The 16,639-nt window shown below is 37.4% G+C and overlaps 1 protein-coding gene across 6 annotated transcripts in view; it reads right to left on the bottom strand.

Annotated features, from left to right (window-relative positions):
• AGTPBP1 (ATP/GTP binding carboxypeptidase 1) overlaps window positions 1-16,639 on the bottom strand; it is a 205,940-nt gene that overhangs the window by 102,609 nt on the left and 86,692 nt on the right. For all 6 annotated transcript variants that reach the window (XM_070459534.1, XM_070459537.1, XM_070459538.1 and 3 more), the window contains 2 exons: window positions 6,780-6,877; window positions 1,831-1,947 (listed from right to left, as the gene is read on the bottom strand). In XM_070459534.1, the coding sequence (XP_070315635.1) occupies window positions 1,831-1,947; window positions 6,780-6,877 (215 nt within the window). The remainder of the gene's footprint in view (window positions 1-1,830; window positions 1,948-6,779; window positions 6,878-16,639) is intronic.

Genomic DNA, 16,639 nt, shown 5'->3' with positions numbered 1-16,639 from the left:
GGTTGCACAAAAGAAAATCACCCTGCATCCTTTCCCAAATGCCTCTTCCTGCCTTCTTCTTCTTTTCAACAAATTTCCTCTCCATCACTCCTGTCCTCTTTCCCGATTTCCTCTGTCCTATCCCTGATTTCAACATACCCTCCAACATCCACCAATTCTATGGGGAGTACCGAGACAGTAGGGGAGGGAGAGAGGGAGCAACTTGCTGCCTCTTCCATAGCATAAAGTTCATTATTTCCCAAAGAAAAACCTGAATAATTAGAACTGTGAAATGTAAACATTAGCTAGCAAGTACTTCTCTCTTTTTATCTCTCAGTAGCTTCACATTGAAGTCTTTTTCTTTAAGCAACTGGAAATTAAGTGTGAAACTTGGAGGAAGGGTTTTACATAAGTAAAATCCTAATTATATGATTAAAACCCTTCATTTTACAGTTAAAGATCCTGGGCAGTTTCAGGAACCCACAAGTGAGCAGCAGAGGGAGTGCAAATATTAGATCTACTACTTGCCATCAATTCAATCAGCTTTATCATTTAATAGCTGTGCAATCCAGGTTGTATATTATATTCTAGTAAATAAATGAGGACTTATTGTTCAGTCACCAAGTTGTGTCTGACTCTTTGCAACACCATAGACTGCAACACACCAGGCTCCCCCGTTCTTCAGAGCTCACTCAAACTCACGTTCATTGTGTTGGTGATACTATCTAACCATCTCACCCTCTGCAGCCCCCTTCTCCTTTTGTCTTCAATCTTTCCCAGCATCAGGTCTTTTCCAAAGAGTCGGCTCTTTGCATCAGGTGGCCAAAGTACTAGAGCTTCAGCTTCAGCATCAGTTCTTCCCGATGAATATTCAGGGATGATTTCCTTTAGGATGGACTGGTTTGATCTCCTTGCTGTGCAAGGGATTCTCAAGAGTCTTCTCTAGCATCAGTTCTTTGGTGCTCAGCCTGCTTTATGGTCCAACTCTCTCATCCGTACATGACTACTGGAAAAACCACAGACGAACTTTTGTCGGCAAAGTGATATCTCTGCTTTAATATAATGACTAGGTTTGTCATAGCTTTCCTTCCAAGAAGCAAGCCTCTTTTAATTTGATGGCTGCAGTCACCATCCACAACAATTTTGGAGCCCAAGAAAAAAATCTGTCACTGTTTCCACTTTTCCCCCTTCTTGCCATGAAGTGATAGGACCGGATGCCATGATCTTCATTTTTTTGAATACTGAGTTTTAAGACAGCTTTTTCACTCTCATCTTTCACCCTTATCGAGAGGCTCTTTTGTCCCTCCTTCACTGTCTGTCATTAGAATGGTATCATCTGCATATCTGAGTTTATTGATATTTTTCCCGGCAATGAAGTCTTTAAGTTGCTTCATAAGGAGAGTGACTTTTTGTCAACATTTCAGAAACAACTTCCAGCTGTCCTCTTTCCCTGATATTCCATGATTATATGGTGACTATTAGGAAAAACAATTCACTAGCACAGACTATATTTTTAATTAAGTATTTTCTCTCATCTCCCTTTCAGAAATGCCATTCTAATGATTTTTAAAAGTTAATAAAAACTATGTCACTTATTTTTATTAAAAAAATGATTAAAAAATTTAAAAGTCAGTCCAAAATTTAAATGGCCTAGTTCTCTCATTTTACAGATAGCAGTTTCTCATTTTGCAGCTCAGAATGTTGAAATAATTCTCCAAAGTCACTCAGAAAAGCAATGCTACTTTCATCTTTTAGAAATGAAATGAAGAAAGAAAAGAGTGATTACGAGTCTAAGAAAAAAAGAACTCTTTCTTAAAATGAGTTAAGATGCTGAATTGTCTATATTTATACCTGAAAATCATCAACAAGCTCAGGGAAAAGGTGTTCATACATTTTAAGTTCTTCTATTGTTCGTCCTGGTTCTTGCTGGGGTTTTAGTTTGTTAATATCCGTTTCAATATCATCATTCTGAAATAATAAAAATAGAATGTCATTAATTAAGAAAAATACATTTCAGATTTAAAGTTTCCAAATTATTAACTACATGCACATAGACAATAATCACTACAGAAAGGCTGCATTAGTTTCACTGTAAAATAAAATTTGCTTATATTTTTTGGTTGTTGTATTATTGCTGTCTTGGTTGTTTTGTTTTGTTTTCTTTTAATCAAAGATTATTCTAACATAATACAGTATTTGGGCTCCTCAAGATAGAAAAACTAACAGCAGGATCAATACTAAAGTATGCTCCCTGCCCCCAATCTCACTAACTGCCATCATTTGCTCAGATTAAAGGGCAATAAAACTTCAGAAAACTAAACTGAAAAACCTAAGTATATGATGGTGGTGGTGATAATCAAAATAACTTTTATCAAGCAATGAAATATGTGAGGCAATATGCTGAGGATGTTACCTTATGATCTAATTTAATCTGTGTAAGAACACTGGAAAGTAGTATCATCATCTCCATTAACTAAAGAAGAGACTGAAGTACAGTGAGGTTAAGTGGCTTGCAAACAGAAGCAGAATGTAAAATCAATCAGTGATTTCAAAGAATACGCTGTTAGCCAACATAATGCATTGCTGCAAGAGAGAGCAATGGTTATCACACACTCTTATATTCCATGGTCAATCAAGTTCCCTTAGAAAAGATTTAGTATCATCATTCATTCTGTTGTTCAGGGGAAAAAACACTGAGGAGTGAAACAACAGCTGGAAATTATTTCCATGTCTCTTTGGGTGAAAAAAAATAGATGGTAAATGTAAAGAAATATGACCTCATAGGAATAAGATATGCACCCAGGATCAATCTGATCTGTACCTGTACAAGGAGACAATATACATCATGATGGAAAGATAAATGTCAGTTACCTACTATCCAAGCCAGCTTCTAGGACCCTTAACAACTCTGGCCTAACACAAACACAAATCCATCACTACCTGTGTTGATGGTTAAAGAAAGACAGTAAGAACAAACTATTTATTTTTCAGATTTAAATTCATGCTACTGTCAATCCTTAAAATATTTTATATACATGCATCTGATTATATTTATATACTGTCATATTAACAAGTAATTTAAAAAAGAAAAATATACTATGTATTTCCCGTATCTCATAATAAGGAGTTTAGCTATTATTTCTTTAACCAATAAAATTATTTTTCCTATTGCCATAAATAATAAAGACCAGTTTTATTTAAAGAGTATCATATTAATTATTGTATCATATACATAAAATATGTAATTTCATATATCCTTAAATTATGCTTTGAAAAACCAAAAATACATAATTGTCTTGATTAGCATCTATTAAAGTAGATAACACTTTCAAAACAATAAAAAAACTTTAAAGATATTCCTTTCTCTAAACACACTAGCAGTCCAATATTCAGTATTATTTTAGGATGATACAGCTTTACAAAATGGCCATTTAAAAAAATTTTTTTTTTTTTAAAAATTTTTTTTTAATTTACCTGTAAAACAGGCACAGTAAGGAAAGAAAACTACTTTCAGAAGTCAACAGCAAAAAATTTGTGTTTTAGTCTGGGGAAAAACAAAGATAAAGAGCTCCTGACACATTCAGAAAAAATAAACCTCCTACTTCTTAAAGTTCTTCTAAAATTAAGGAGGGAAAAAAAGAATATACTGAAGATTATAAGCTGACGAGTTCTGGCAATCTGAAGACAAGTCTTCTAGAACCTCCAAATTTCTATAAATTTTCCAAACTCTGAAAAATCTAGGGCAAAGAGAATGGAATCACTAACAGGTTTAACATCTGTGTTCAAGTGTGACTGCAGTCTCTACAGCTTATAACCTTTCTGGGTCTTTGGTTTCCATTTATCAGCCCTGTAAAGCATAGGTAATAACACCGCATACCTTACAGGATTTAATGACTACCATAGGCATACCTGGACACAGCTTCAGTTCCAGACCACCACAATAAAACAAATGTCACAATAAAGCAAGTCAGGTGAATTTCTGGTTTTCCAATACATATAAAAGTTATGTTCACACTATCCTGTGGTCCATTATGTGTTCAATACATAACATCTAAAAAAAATAGCCTAATTTAAAAATATTTATTGCTAAATAATTATAATCAAAATCACCGGTCACAGATCGCCATAACAAATATCAATATATTAATACTGAAAAAGTTTGAAACATTGTAAAACTACAAAAAATGTCACACAGAGACATTAAGTGAGCAAATGCTGTTGGAAAAATGGCACCAATAGGCTTGTTCCACATAAGGTTGCCACCAACTTTCTCCAATTTGTTAAGAACACAGTATCTACAAAGCACAATAAAGCAAAGTGTATGTAATAAAACAAGGTATGTCTATATATGTAAGGCACATGGACTAGCACAGGACTAGGTATTCAATAAATTCAATCTATTACTTTTTCTTACCACATGATTGCTGTGTTAAAGTAAAATGAGGTAAATGTGAGCAATCTCAAATACCCTAGTGAGTAATACTGCCAATAACTTTTTTATAGATGTGAATGCCAACAAAGAAATCTGTGGAACATTCTAAATTAAAGGAGACTTAAGGACAAGATAATTAAATGCAATACCTGATGCTAGATTCTATACTGGAGAGGAAAAAAAAAATCTTATAAAGGACATTATTAGATCAGCTAACAAAATGGAATGTGGATGGTAGATAAGATAAAAATGATACTATCACTTTAAATGTATTAAGCTGGTGACTGTATTGGGTTATATAGGAGAGAACAGCCAGTCCTCTATATCCACATGTTGCCATTCCTCAGATTCAACCAAATGTGGATTGAAAATTTTAAAGAAACACAATTCCAAAGAGTAAAACATGAATTTGTGGCATGCCAATAACTATATACACAGCATTTACATTTTACTTACAACTATTTACAAAGTATTTACATATTATTAGGTATTACAGGTAATCTAAAGATGACAAAGTATATGGGAGGATGTGCATAGGTTACATGCAATTACTTCATCACTTTATATAAGGAAATTGAGCATCTGTGGATTTTGGTATCCAAGGTGGGTCCAGGGACCAGTACCCCAGGACACTGAGAGATGACTGTATTGCTGTCCTTAGGAAATACACACTAATATATTTAGGGATAAACAACTATGATATATAAAGTATGTAACTTACCCTCAAATGGTTTTTTAAAAATTTTAAAATACGTATTCATGCATATACACTGACAACCTCCAAACAGAAAAATTAGTATCACTGTTATAAATTCCTATTGAGTTCTACTTCCCTATCAATTTCCATTTTTACATCTGCAGATCACATCTGTAAACATTTTTAATAAGGACCCTGAGCCAGAAAGAATAAGTTATACTCAAAATACTTTTTTTAATAGACATGGAAACAAACATAAAAGAAAGGTTTCCAACAACATACAAAACTTTAAATTATAAACTTAGTATTAACCTACAAATTTTACTATCTCTAAACACTCATATCCCAATAAATCCAAACAATTGATTTTAAAATACCTCTTGTTATCTAAGGAACACTTTATATACAGAATGTAAACTCTCCTGACCTGTCCTACCTCATATTCTACCAGTTCATTCACCATATCGAATCCAGAACCAAAAACATACAGTTACCCCAGATTTTCTGCCTTGAACACCAGGGCCTGTGGCTTCCCTGGGAGCTCAGACGGCAAAGAGTGCCTGCAGTGCAGGAGAACCAGGTTTGATCCCTGAGTCAGGAAGATCCCCTGGAGAAGGAAATGGCAACCCACTCCAGTATTCTTGTCTGGAAAATCCCACAGATGGAGGAGCCTGGCAGTCCATGGGGTCACAAAGAGTCGGACATGACTGAGCAACTTCACTTTCTTTGCAGAGTCTGCACTGTTTTTCTTCTTTGTAGCTTCTTGATGCCAGGATGCATACCATCATGTTACCCTTGCAATTTTGCCAAAGCTTGCCTTGGTTATCACATAAAACTGGTTCTACATCTGCTGTTAAGATAGAAATCTCCTTCCAGTATCTTAGACTCTATCTCCAAAGACAGTCAAATACTCAGTGTAAACCAATTTCCATGTAGCATTTCAAGACAAAAAGGCCCAAGGAGATGAGAGTCAAACAAACTCCCTCTGCCCCCAAAAGTTATAAAAGCTAAACAGCTGAAAAATGAAGAAATTAAACAGATGTTTTCCTACAGATACTAAAATGGCCCCCTCTACCACTTAATAAAGCGAAGTAAGTTGTGACTCAAACTTAGATTTCCCTAGACTTTAAAATCTAAGTCAGAAAGGTTAGATAAAATCTCTCTGGTCAGAAAAGAATGAAAATATTTTATTTTAAGGCCCTTTTCAGACAATGTATTTAAAGTAACATTATTTTCCTTTCAATAGCTTAGGGCCCAGTTATTCATGATAAAAAAGATGTGGATAAAACAAATTAATCTACTGATCCCTGATAGCTCAGTTGGGAAAGAATCCTCCTCAATGCAGGAGACCCCAGTTCGATTTCTGGGTCGGGAAGATCCGCTGGAGAAGGGATAGGCTACCCACTCCAGTATTCCTGGGCTTCCTTTGTGGCTCAGCTGATAAAGAATCTGCCTGCAATGCAGGAGACCTGGGTTCAATCCCTGGGTTGGGAAATCCCCTGGAGAAGGTAAAGGCTACCCTCTCCAGTATTCTGGCCCAGAGAATTCGGGCAAAGAGTCAGACACGACTCAGCGACTTTCACTTTCAATAGCTATATATATCTACCCAATCTTTTTTCTACAACTGTGTATACATTCATAAATTGGCTGAAAACAGAAATTTATACCAACCTTAAAATTTTGATCTAGGTCATCTTCATTTTCAGTTTCATTTTCAGCTTCTAAATCAATATCATCGTTGTCATCACTTTCATCTACTACGTCATCCACTGTGATACAAAATGTGCTATAAGTAGGTCAGAGGTAAGCATTCTATAACATGCACATCCAAAAGTAGAATGTTTTATATATATATAGCATCAGTATCTCAATTACTAAAGGAAAACTAAATTACATTTTCTTATTAAAAAATATCTCTAATGTTGTCCCAGGTGTTGAAAACCCTATGAGATGAAGTGAAAATACTTCAAAATTTGGAAAAGCCCTCTAAAAATTTATGGGCTTTTTTATTAATGTTGGCAAGTTCTAAAAAATTAATGTCTTATATTGCAACAGCCTGAATGAAACATCTTGTTTCCTATTTATGATACATTTCAATAACTACTTTCATCTCCTTAAAATTCACTTACCATTGATTTCCCTCAATGACTGCCATGCACTGTGCACTGTGTTGTGTGCTGGGAATTTGTTAAAAGATGTGCAAATGCAGTCTCTGCCCTCAGGGTGCTTATGAAGTTAAACAGAGAAAGACTAAAAATAATTATAATATAAAAGATATATGATAATGAAGGCATAAACTTAAAAATGCCATGGGAAAACAGGGACAGGAAGTAAATACAAACTGCTTAGGACTGAGATTATTAGTGATCACTTCACAAAACAAGTAGTAAGCAGTTATCTTAGAGAAAAATATAGCAGCTTTCTAGGTGAATTTAAGAGTGTGTGAGTGTGGCTTTTAAGAAGAAGAAATGATAACCTGAAAATAATTTTAATGATATCTTTGGAAAATAATAAGTTAATCATGACTTAACTTGTATGTTTGAGAAAGTACTAGGAAAAGCAAAGAAGAATGAGAAAGTGAAGGGTATGAGAGGCCAAGTAGTTTAGATTTTCACCCAGTGGAAGACAAGTACTAGTGATTTTTAAGAGGAGAGTGGTTTAAGTTAAGACTTTTGAAAAGATCACTCTGACACCCATGAGAAACATAACACATATGTGGAAGCAGACCAATGAAAAGAGGAAAAGATAATAACTACCTGGACCAATACAGTAGTAATGAGGCTGAAGAACAAATATACATTAGAGAAAGCCCAGGAAATAGAATGCAAAAGCCCAGGAAATAGAATGCAAAAATCCACGAGGGCATGGATGTGAGGACACAAGGAAAGAAGCGTAGAGGAGAGCTCTGAGAGGACTCATGTAAGTAAATGAGTGCATTAGGACACAGTAGACAATATTTTTAAAGAATATGTTCCCAAACTTTGCTTTTATTTTTTATTCTATTGAGGAATAACTGACAAATATAACTGTATATATTAAAAGTGCGAGATGTGATGATATATGGTAAAATGGTAAATCATGGTAAAATGACTGTCAAGATGAACAGAATACCGCCATCATTTCACATAGCTAACACTGTTAACACTTTGTATGTGGGTTCACACGTACATGTGGTGAGACTGCTTAAGATGTACTCTCAGTAACTCTCAAATACACAATGCCATATTAACTAGAATGGGAAAGATTAGAGATCTCTTCAAGAAAATCAGAGATACCAAGGGAACATTTCATGAAAAATGGGCTCAATAAAGGACAGAAATGGTATGGACCTAACAGAAGCAGAAGATATTAAGAAGAGGTGGCAAGAATACACAGAAGAACTGTACAAAACAGATCTTCACGACCCAGATATTCACGATGGTGTCATCACTCACCTAGAGCCAGACATCCTGGAATGTGAAGTCAAGTGGGCCTTAGGAGGCATCACTACAAACAAAGCTAGTGGAAGTGATGGAATTCCAGTTGAATTATTTCAAATGCTGAAAGATGATGCATTGAAAGTGCTACATTCAATATGCCAACAAATTGGGAAAACTCAGTAGTGGCCACAGGACTGGAAAAGGTCAGTTTTTATTCCAATCCCTAAGAAAGGCAATGCCAAAGAATGCTCAAACTACCGCATAATTGCACTCATCTCACACGCTAGTAAAGTAATGCTCAAAATTCTCCAAGCCAGGCTTCAGCAATATGTGAACCGTGAACTTCCAGATGTTCAAGCTGGTTTTAGAAAAGGGAGAGGAACCAGATATCAAATTGCCAATATCTGCTGGATCATCGAAAAAGCAAGAGAGTTTCAGAAAAACATCTATTTCTGTCTTATTGACTATGCCAAAGCCTTTGACTGTGTGGATCACAATAAACCGTGGAAAATTCTGAAAGAGATGGGAATACCAGACCACCTGACCTGCCTCTTGAGAAACCTGTATGCAGGTCAGGAAGCAACAGTTAGAACTGGACATGGAACAACAGACTGGTTCCAAATAGGAAAAGGAGTACATCAAGGCTGTATGTTGTCACCCTGCTTATTTAACTTATATGCAGAGTACATCATGAGAAACGCCGGTCTGGAAGAAGCACAAGCTGGAATCAAGATTGCTGAGACAAATATCAATAACCTCAGATATGGAGATGACACCACCTTTATGGCAGAAAGTGAAGAAGAACTAAAGAGTCTCTTGATGAAAGTGAAAGAGGAGAGTGAAAAAGTTGTCTTAAAGCCCAACATTCAGAAAACTAAGATCATGGCATCTCGTCCCATCACCTCATGGGAAATAGATGGAGAAACAGTGGAAACAGTATCAGACTTTATTTTTTTGGGCTCCAATATCACTGAAGATGGTGACTGCAGCCATGAAATTAAAAGACACCTCCTTGGAATAAAAGTTATGACCAACCTAGATAGCATATTAAAAAGCAGAGACATTACCAACAAAGGTCCATATACCCAAAGCTATGGTTGTTCCAATAGTCACATATGGATCTGAGAGTTGGACTATAAGGAAAGCTGAGCACTGAAGAATTGATGCTTTTGAACTGTGGTGTTATAGAAAACTCTGGAGCGTCCCTTGGACTGCAAGGAGATCCAATCAGTCCATCCTAAAGGAGATCAGTCCTGGGTGTTCACTGGCAAGGACTGATGCTGAAGCTGAAACTCCAATACTTTGGCCACCTGATGGAAAGAACTGACTCATTGGAAAAGACCCTGCTGGGAAAAATTGAGGGCAGGAAGAGAAGGGGATGACAGAGCATGAGATGGTTGGATGGCATCATGAACTCAATGGAGAGAGTTTGAGTGAACTCCGGGAGTTTGTGAGGGACAGGGAGGCCTGGCATGCTGCAGTCCATGGGGTCGTGAAGAGTCAGACACAACTGAGCGACTGAACTGAACTGAACTGAACTGAACCATGCTATATGTTAGCTCCTCAGAACTTAATCTTCTCAAAACTAAAAAGGTACGCCCTTGGATCTTATCACCCATTTACCATTCTTCCAGGCCCTGGAATCCAACATTCTATTCTGTTTCTTTGAAACTGTTTTTTGGTTTTTTTTTTAATTCAAAGATTGTATGTGTAAGTGATACCATACGGTATCTGTCTTTCTTTGTCTTGCACATTTCACTTAGCATAAATCCCCTCCAGATTCATCGAAACTGTCACAAATGATATTTATTTTTCTTATTGGCTGAATCATCTACACAAATCACTTTTCCTTTATCCATTCATCCATGGAAAGACATTAAGTTTATTTACAAATGTTGACTAGTGTAAATAATGCTGAAATGAACATGGGTATGCTGATATACCACGTTACAGTCCCACCAACAGAGTGTAAGGGTTCTCTTTTCTCCAAATCCTTGCTATTTGCTATCTCTTGTATTTTTGATAATAGCCATTCTAAGAAGTGTGAGGGGATTTCTCTTCAAGGTTTTGGTGTGCGCTTCCCTGATGATTACTGATATATAGCACCTTTTCATTATCTTCTGGCCATTGGTATATTGTTCTTTGGGGAAAATGTCTATTCAAGTCTTTTGCCCATTTTTAATTGCACTATCTTCCTTTGTACTATTCAGCTATATGAGTTCTGTATATTTTTTTACATTAATCTTTCACTAGATACATAGTTTCTAAATATCTTCTCCTATTCTATAGGTTGCCTTTTTAGTAAATTCTCCTTTGCTGTGCAGAATCTTTTTAGTTTGATGTAGTCCCACTTGTTTATTTTAGCTTCTGTTGCCTACACTTTTGTTATCTTATCCAAGAAATCACTGCTAAGACCAACTATGCCTAGGATCTTTTCCCCTAAGTTTTCTTCTAGGAGTTTTATAATTTCAGGTCTTATATATACAATTTATCCATTTCAAGTCAATTTTTGTGAATGGTGTAAAATAGGGGTCCAGCTTCATTCTTTTGCATGTGGATACCTAGTTTTCCCAACATAATTTATTAAAGAGACTGTCCTTTCCCCACAGTATGTTGTTGGCATCCTCATCAAAACGTAATTGACCATATTATGCTTGGGTTTCTGACTAGGCTCTCTATTCTGTTCCAGCTCTTCTGCCTGCTTTATTTGGGTACTGTACTATTTTGATTACCATAGCTCACAATCAATCCTAAAGAAAATCAACCCTGAATATTCACTGGAAGGACCGACGCTGAAGTTGAAGCTTCAGTTGGATAGGACTGAGCGAATGAAGAACAACAAAGCTCATAACAGCTTGAAATCAGGGAGTGTAATACCTCCAACTCTGTCCTCCTTTCTCAAGATTGCTTTGGCTATTTGGGTCTTTTATAGTTTCATATCAATTTCAGAATAGTTTTTATATTTCTGTGAAAAATGCCACTGAAATTTTGATAGGGATTGTATTGATTATGAAGGTAACTTTGGTCAGCATGAACATTTTTATATTAATTCTTCCAATTCAAGAACGCAGGATATCTTTCAATTTGTGTGTGTGTCTACTTCAACGACTTTCAACATTTTATTAATCAGCATACAGGTCATCAACTCCTTGGTAAGACTTATTTGTAAGTACTTTACTGTCTTGATGCGACTATAAATGGGGTTGCATTCTTAATTTCTCTTTCAGATAGTTCATTATTAGTGCATAGGAATACAACGACGATTTGTATACTGATTTTGTATCCTATACCTTTACTGAATTCATTAGTTCTAACAGTTTTTTGGTAGAGATGTTACAGTTTTCTACATATAAGATAATGTCACTGCAAACAGAGATGATTTCATTTCTACCTTTCTGAATTAAATTGTCTTTTCTTTCTTTTTTCCTAACCTAATGGTTATAGCTAGAATATTTGGTACTTGCTACAAGACCTTTTAGAACTAACACCCAAAAAAGATGTCCTTTTCATTATAGGGGACTAGAATGCAAAAGCAGGAAGTCAAGAAACACCTGGAGTAACAGGCAAATTTGGCCTTGGAGTGTACAGAATGAAGCAGGGCAAAGGCTAATAGAGTTTTGCCAAGAGAACGCACTGGTCATAGCAAACACCCTCTTCCAACAACACAACAGAAGACTCTACACGTGGACATCACCAGATGGCCAACAGCGAAATCAGATTGATTATATTCTTTGCAGCCAAGATGGAGAAGCTCTATACAGTCAGCAAAAACAAGACCGGGAGCTGACTGTGGCTCAGATCATGAACTCCTTATTACCAACTCCAGACTTAAACTGAAGAAGGTAGGGATAACCACTAGACCATTCAGATATGACCTAAATCAAATCCTTTATGAATATACAGTGGAAGTGAGAAATAGATTTAAGGGACTAGATCTGACAGAAGAGAGCCTGATGAACTATGGACGGAGGTTCGTGACATTGTACAGGAGACAGAGATCAAGACCATCCCCATGGAAAAGAAATGCAAAAAGGCAAAATGGCTGTCTGAGGAGGCCTTACAAATAGCTGTGAAATGAAGAGAAGCGAAAAGCAAAGGAGAAAAGGAAAGATATTCCCATTTGAATGCAGAGTTCCAAAGAATAGCCAGGAGAGATAAGAAAGCCTTCCTCAGCGATCAATGCAAAGAAACAGAGGAAAACAACAGAATGGGAAAGACGAGAGATCTCTTCAAGAAAATTAGAGATACCAAGGGAACATTTCATGCAAAATTGGGCTCAATAAAGGACTGAAATGGTATGGACCTAACAGAAGCAGAAGATATTAAGAAGAGGTGGCAAGAATACACAGAAGAACTGTACAAAAAAGATCTTCACAACCCAGATAATCACGATGGTGTCATCACTCACCTAGAGCCAGACATCCTGGAATGTGAAGTCAAGTGGGCCTTAGAAAGCCTCACTACAAACAAAGCTAGTGGATGTGACAGAATTCCAATTGAGCTATTTCAAATCCTGAAAGATGATTCTGTGAAAGTGTTGCACTCAATGTGCCAGCAAATTTGGAAATCTTAGCAGGAGCCACAGGACTGGAAAAGGTCCACTTTCATTCCAATCCCTGAGAAGGGCAATCCCAAAGAATACTCAAACTACCGCATAATTGCACTCATCTCACACGCTAGTAAAGTAATGCTCAAAATTCTCCAAGCCAGGCTTCAGCAATACGTGAACCTTGAACTTCCAGATGTTCAAGCTGGTTTTAGAAAAGGCAGAGGAACCAGAAATCAAATTGCCAATATCCGCTGGATCATCAAAAAAGCAAGAGAATTTCAGAAAAACATCTATTTCTGCTTTATTGACTACGACAAAGCCTTCGACTGTGTGGATCACAATAAACTGTGGAAAATTCTTAAAGAAATGGAAATACCAGACCACCTGACCTGTCTCTTGAGAAACCTGTATGCAGGTCAGGAAGCAACAGTTAGAACTGGACATGGGACAACAGACTGGTTCCAAATAGGAAAAGGAGTACGTCAAGGCTATATATTGTCACCCTGCTTATTTAACTTATATGCAGAGTACATCATGAGAAATGCTGGTCTGGAAGAAGCACAAGCTGGAATCAAGATTGCCAAGACAAATATCAATAACCTAAGATATGCAGATGATACCACCCTTATGGCAGAAAGTGAAGAGGAACTAAAAAGCCTCTTGATGAAAGTGAAAGAGGAGAGTGAAAAAGTTGTCTTAAAGCTTAACATTCAGAAAACTAATGAGAGGGTAACAGGCAGGAAGGACAGGGGTCTCCAAATGGAAAAAAAGAAGCTGCAGGTGCCAGACATTTTTATCTCTCTTAAGCGGCAGGAAGAAACAAACCAGCGATATGTTTTTCCTTCTCTATACAAATTTAAAAGAGGTTTCTCTTAAAGCGCTGTGTTGCCATGACACCTGGTCTCACCTGAAGCTAACTACTCTCAAACCTTGAGTTGACCAATACGTTTCTTTTTCGTATGGAAATGTTGTCTTAAGCTATGTTAATGAACCCCAGACTCTATCTTCAAGTTGGTTCCGCCAAATGGCCTAAATTTACTTACTCAGGTATTGTTCCCCTAATCTATGTAAATGAAATTATTTGTTGGTATTCTGCCCTTCTACAAGATTCAAGTCAATCGTTTTATGGCCAGAGATGAATTATCTGGTGTCATTCTAAATTTTATGACATCCTTTTCATTAACAGACTGTGAGTGACTATATAACAGACAGCTAAAGACTAGAAGTGGGGTATTCTTTTGCCCCCTTCTGATGCCTATGTCAGAAGCTTTCTCTATCTCCTTTATACTTTAATAAAACTTTATTACACAAAAGCTCTGAGCGATCCAGCCTCGTCTCTGGCCCCGGATTGAATTCGTCTACTCCGGAGGCCAAGAATCCCACGTCTAATCGTTCAGCAACAACCTTTCACTAAGATCATGGCATCTGGTCCCATCACCTCATGGGAAATAGATGAGGAGACAGTGGAAACACTGTCAGACTTTATTTTTTTGGGCTCCAAAATCACTGCAGGTGGTGACTGCAGCCATGAAATTAAAAGACACTTACTCCTTGGAAGGAAAATTATGACCAACCTAGACAGCATATTAAAAAGCAGAGACATTACTTTGCCAACAAAGGTCCGTCTAGTCAAGGCTATGGTTTTTCCAATGGTCATGTATGGATGTGAGAGTTGGATTGTGAAGAAAGCTGAGTGCCAAAAAATTGATGCTTTTGAACTGTGGTGTTGGAGAAAACTCTTGAGAGTCCCTTGGACTGCAGGGAGATCCAACCAGTCCATCCTGAAGGAGACAGGTCCTGGGTGTTCACTGGAAAGGACTGATGCTGAAGCTGAAACTCCAATACTTTGGCTACCTCAAGCGAAGAGTTGACTCACTGGAAAAGACCCTGATGCTGGGAGGGATTAGGGACAGGAGGAGAAGGGGACGACAGAGGATGAGATGGTTGGATGGCATCACTGACTCGATGGGCATGAGTTTGAGTGAACTCCGGGAGTTGGTGATGGACAGGGAGGCCTGGCGTGCTGCGATTCATGGGGTCGCAAAGAGTCGAACACAACTGAGAGACTGAACTAACTAACTAACTGAACTAAATAAAATGGTCAGAGTGGGCATTCAGCTTTTGTTATTTTCCTGAAGTCTTTATATCGCTTTCATTTCTGGAGGACAACTTGACGGGTGAAGTATTTTTTACTGAAAGTTATTTTCTTCAAGCAATTTGAATATATCATCCTACTCCCTCCTGGCCTACAAACCTTCTGCTTGAAAAATTTGCTAATAGGCTTACCAGGATTACCCTGTAGGTAGGTACCTTGTTACCTGGTGGTGCTAGCAGTGAAGAACCCACCTGCCAATGCAGGAGACTTAAGGCTGGGTTCGATCCCTATGTCCGGAAGACTCTGTAGAGGAGGACACAGCAACCCACTCTAGTGTTCTTACCCGGAAACTCTCTCAGAGAAGCCTGGAAGGCTGCAGTCCATAGGGTCACAAAGAGTCTAAAGCGACTTGGCACACATGTACCTTGTTACCTAGAAGGCATCTCTAATTTTTTCTCTAACTGCTTTGAAAATCCTCCCTCTGTCTTCATCTTTAAGAGCTTGATGATAATGTCTTGGTGAAGACCTCTTAGGGGTGAATCTATTTGGGAATGTTTGAGCTTATGCACCTAGATAGCCATACCTTCACCAGATTCGGTAAGTTTGCAGCTATTATTTTTTTAGAGTAAGTTTTTTCTCCCTTTCTCTCTCTTCTACTTCTTCTGAGACTCCCATTACACAGATGTTGTTTCATTTAATGGTGTTCCATTATTCACATAGGCCTTCTTCAGTCTTTTTCTTTCTAATTTCTTTTTTCTCCTTTGCCTGTATAATATCATGAGATTTGTCTACAAGTCCACAGATTCTTTCCTCTGCTTGACTAAGCCTGATACTGAAGTTCTCTACTGCATTATTCAGTGTATTCTTCAGGTCCAGAATTTGTTTTGTTCTTTTTATGATTTCTTTCTCTTCACTGAAATTCTCATTTTGTTCATGTATAGTTTTCCTAAATTCACTGAACTGTTAATCTGTCTTCTCTTGAATTATCTGAGCTTCCTTAATCATTTTGAATTCTTTTTCAGATAACTCCCAGATCCCCATTTTTTTAAGCTCAGTTACTGATGGTGCGAGTGGTAAAGAAGCCACCTGCCAATGTAAGCGACCTAAGAGATGCACGGTGGCGAGGTTCGCTGCAGTTCTTCTGCTCTCCATGGGGAAAACTCTACTCAGGAGAACCTTCCTGATGCCAAAGTGCCGTGGACTGGGAGATCGAGCGAGAGAAATAAAATGCCCCCTGTTCTTTTCTGTGTGGCCAATCTTGGGTTTTGAGCTCTACGGGGTTTCTGATGCTTGTTCATTCAAATCCAGAGCTGACATATTTTCATTATATTTTCATTTGCTATTTATTGTTTTTGCTGTATTTTCAGGGGAGATGAGCACTGGAACCTCTACCCCTCCATCTCACTGATGTAACCTTCTTTAGACACTTTTTTACTTCTACTTCCAATGTGACTTATTATAGTGAAGA

This window comes from Odocoileus virginianus, chromosome 31 (genome assembly GCF_023699985.2).
Source record: "Odocoileus virginianus isolate 20LAN1187 ecotype Illinois chromosome 31, Ovbor_1.2, whole genome shotgun sequence".
Taxonomy (NCBI): Eukaryota; Metazoa; Chordata; class Mammalia; order Artiodactyla; family Cervidae; genus Odocoileus; species Odocoileus virginianus.
Note: the sequence above shows the minus strand (reverse complement) of the source record. Positions and strands in the feature narration are given on the sequence as shown.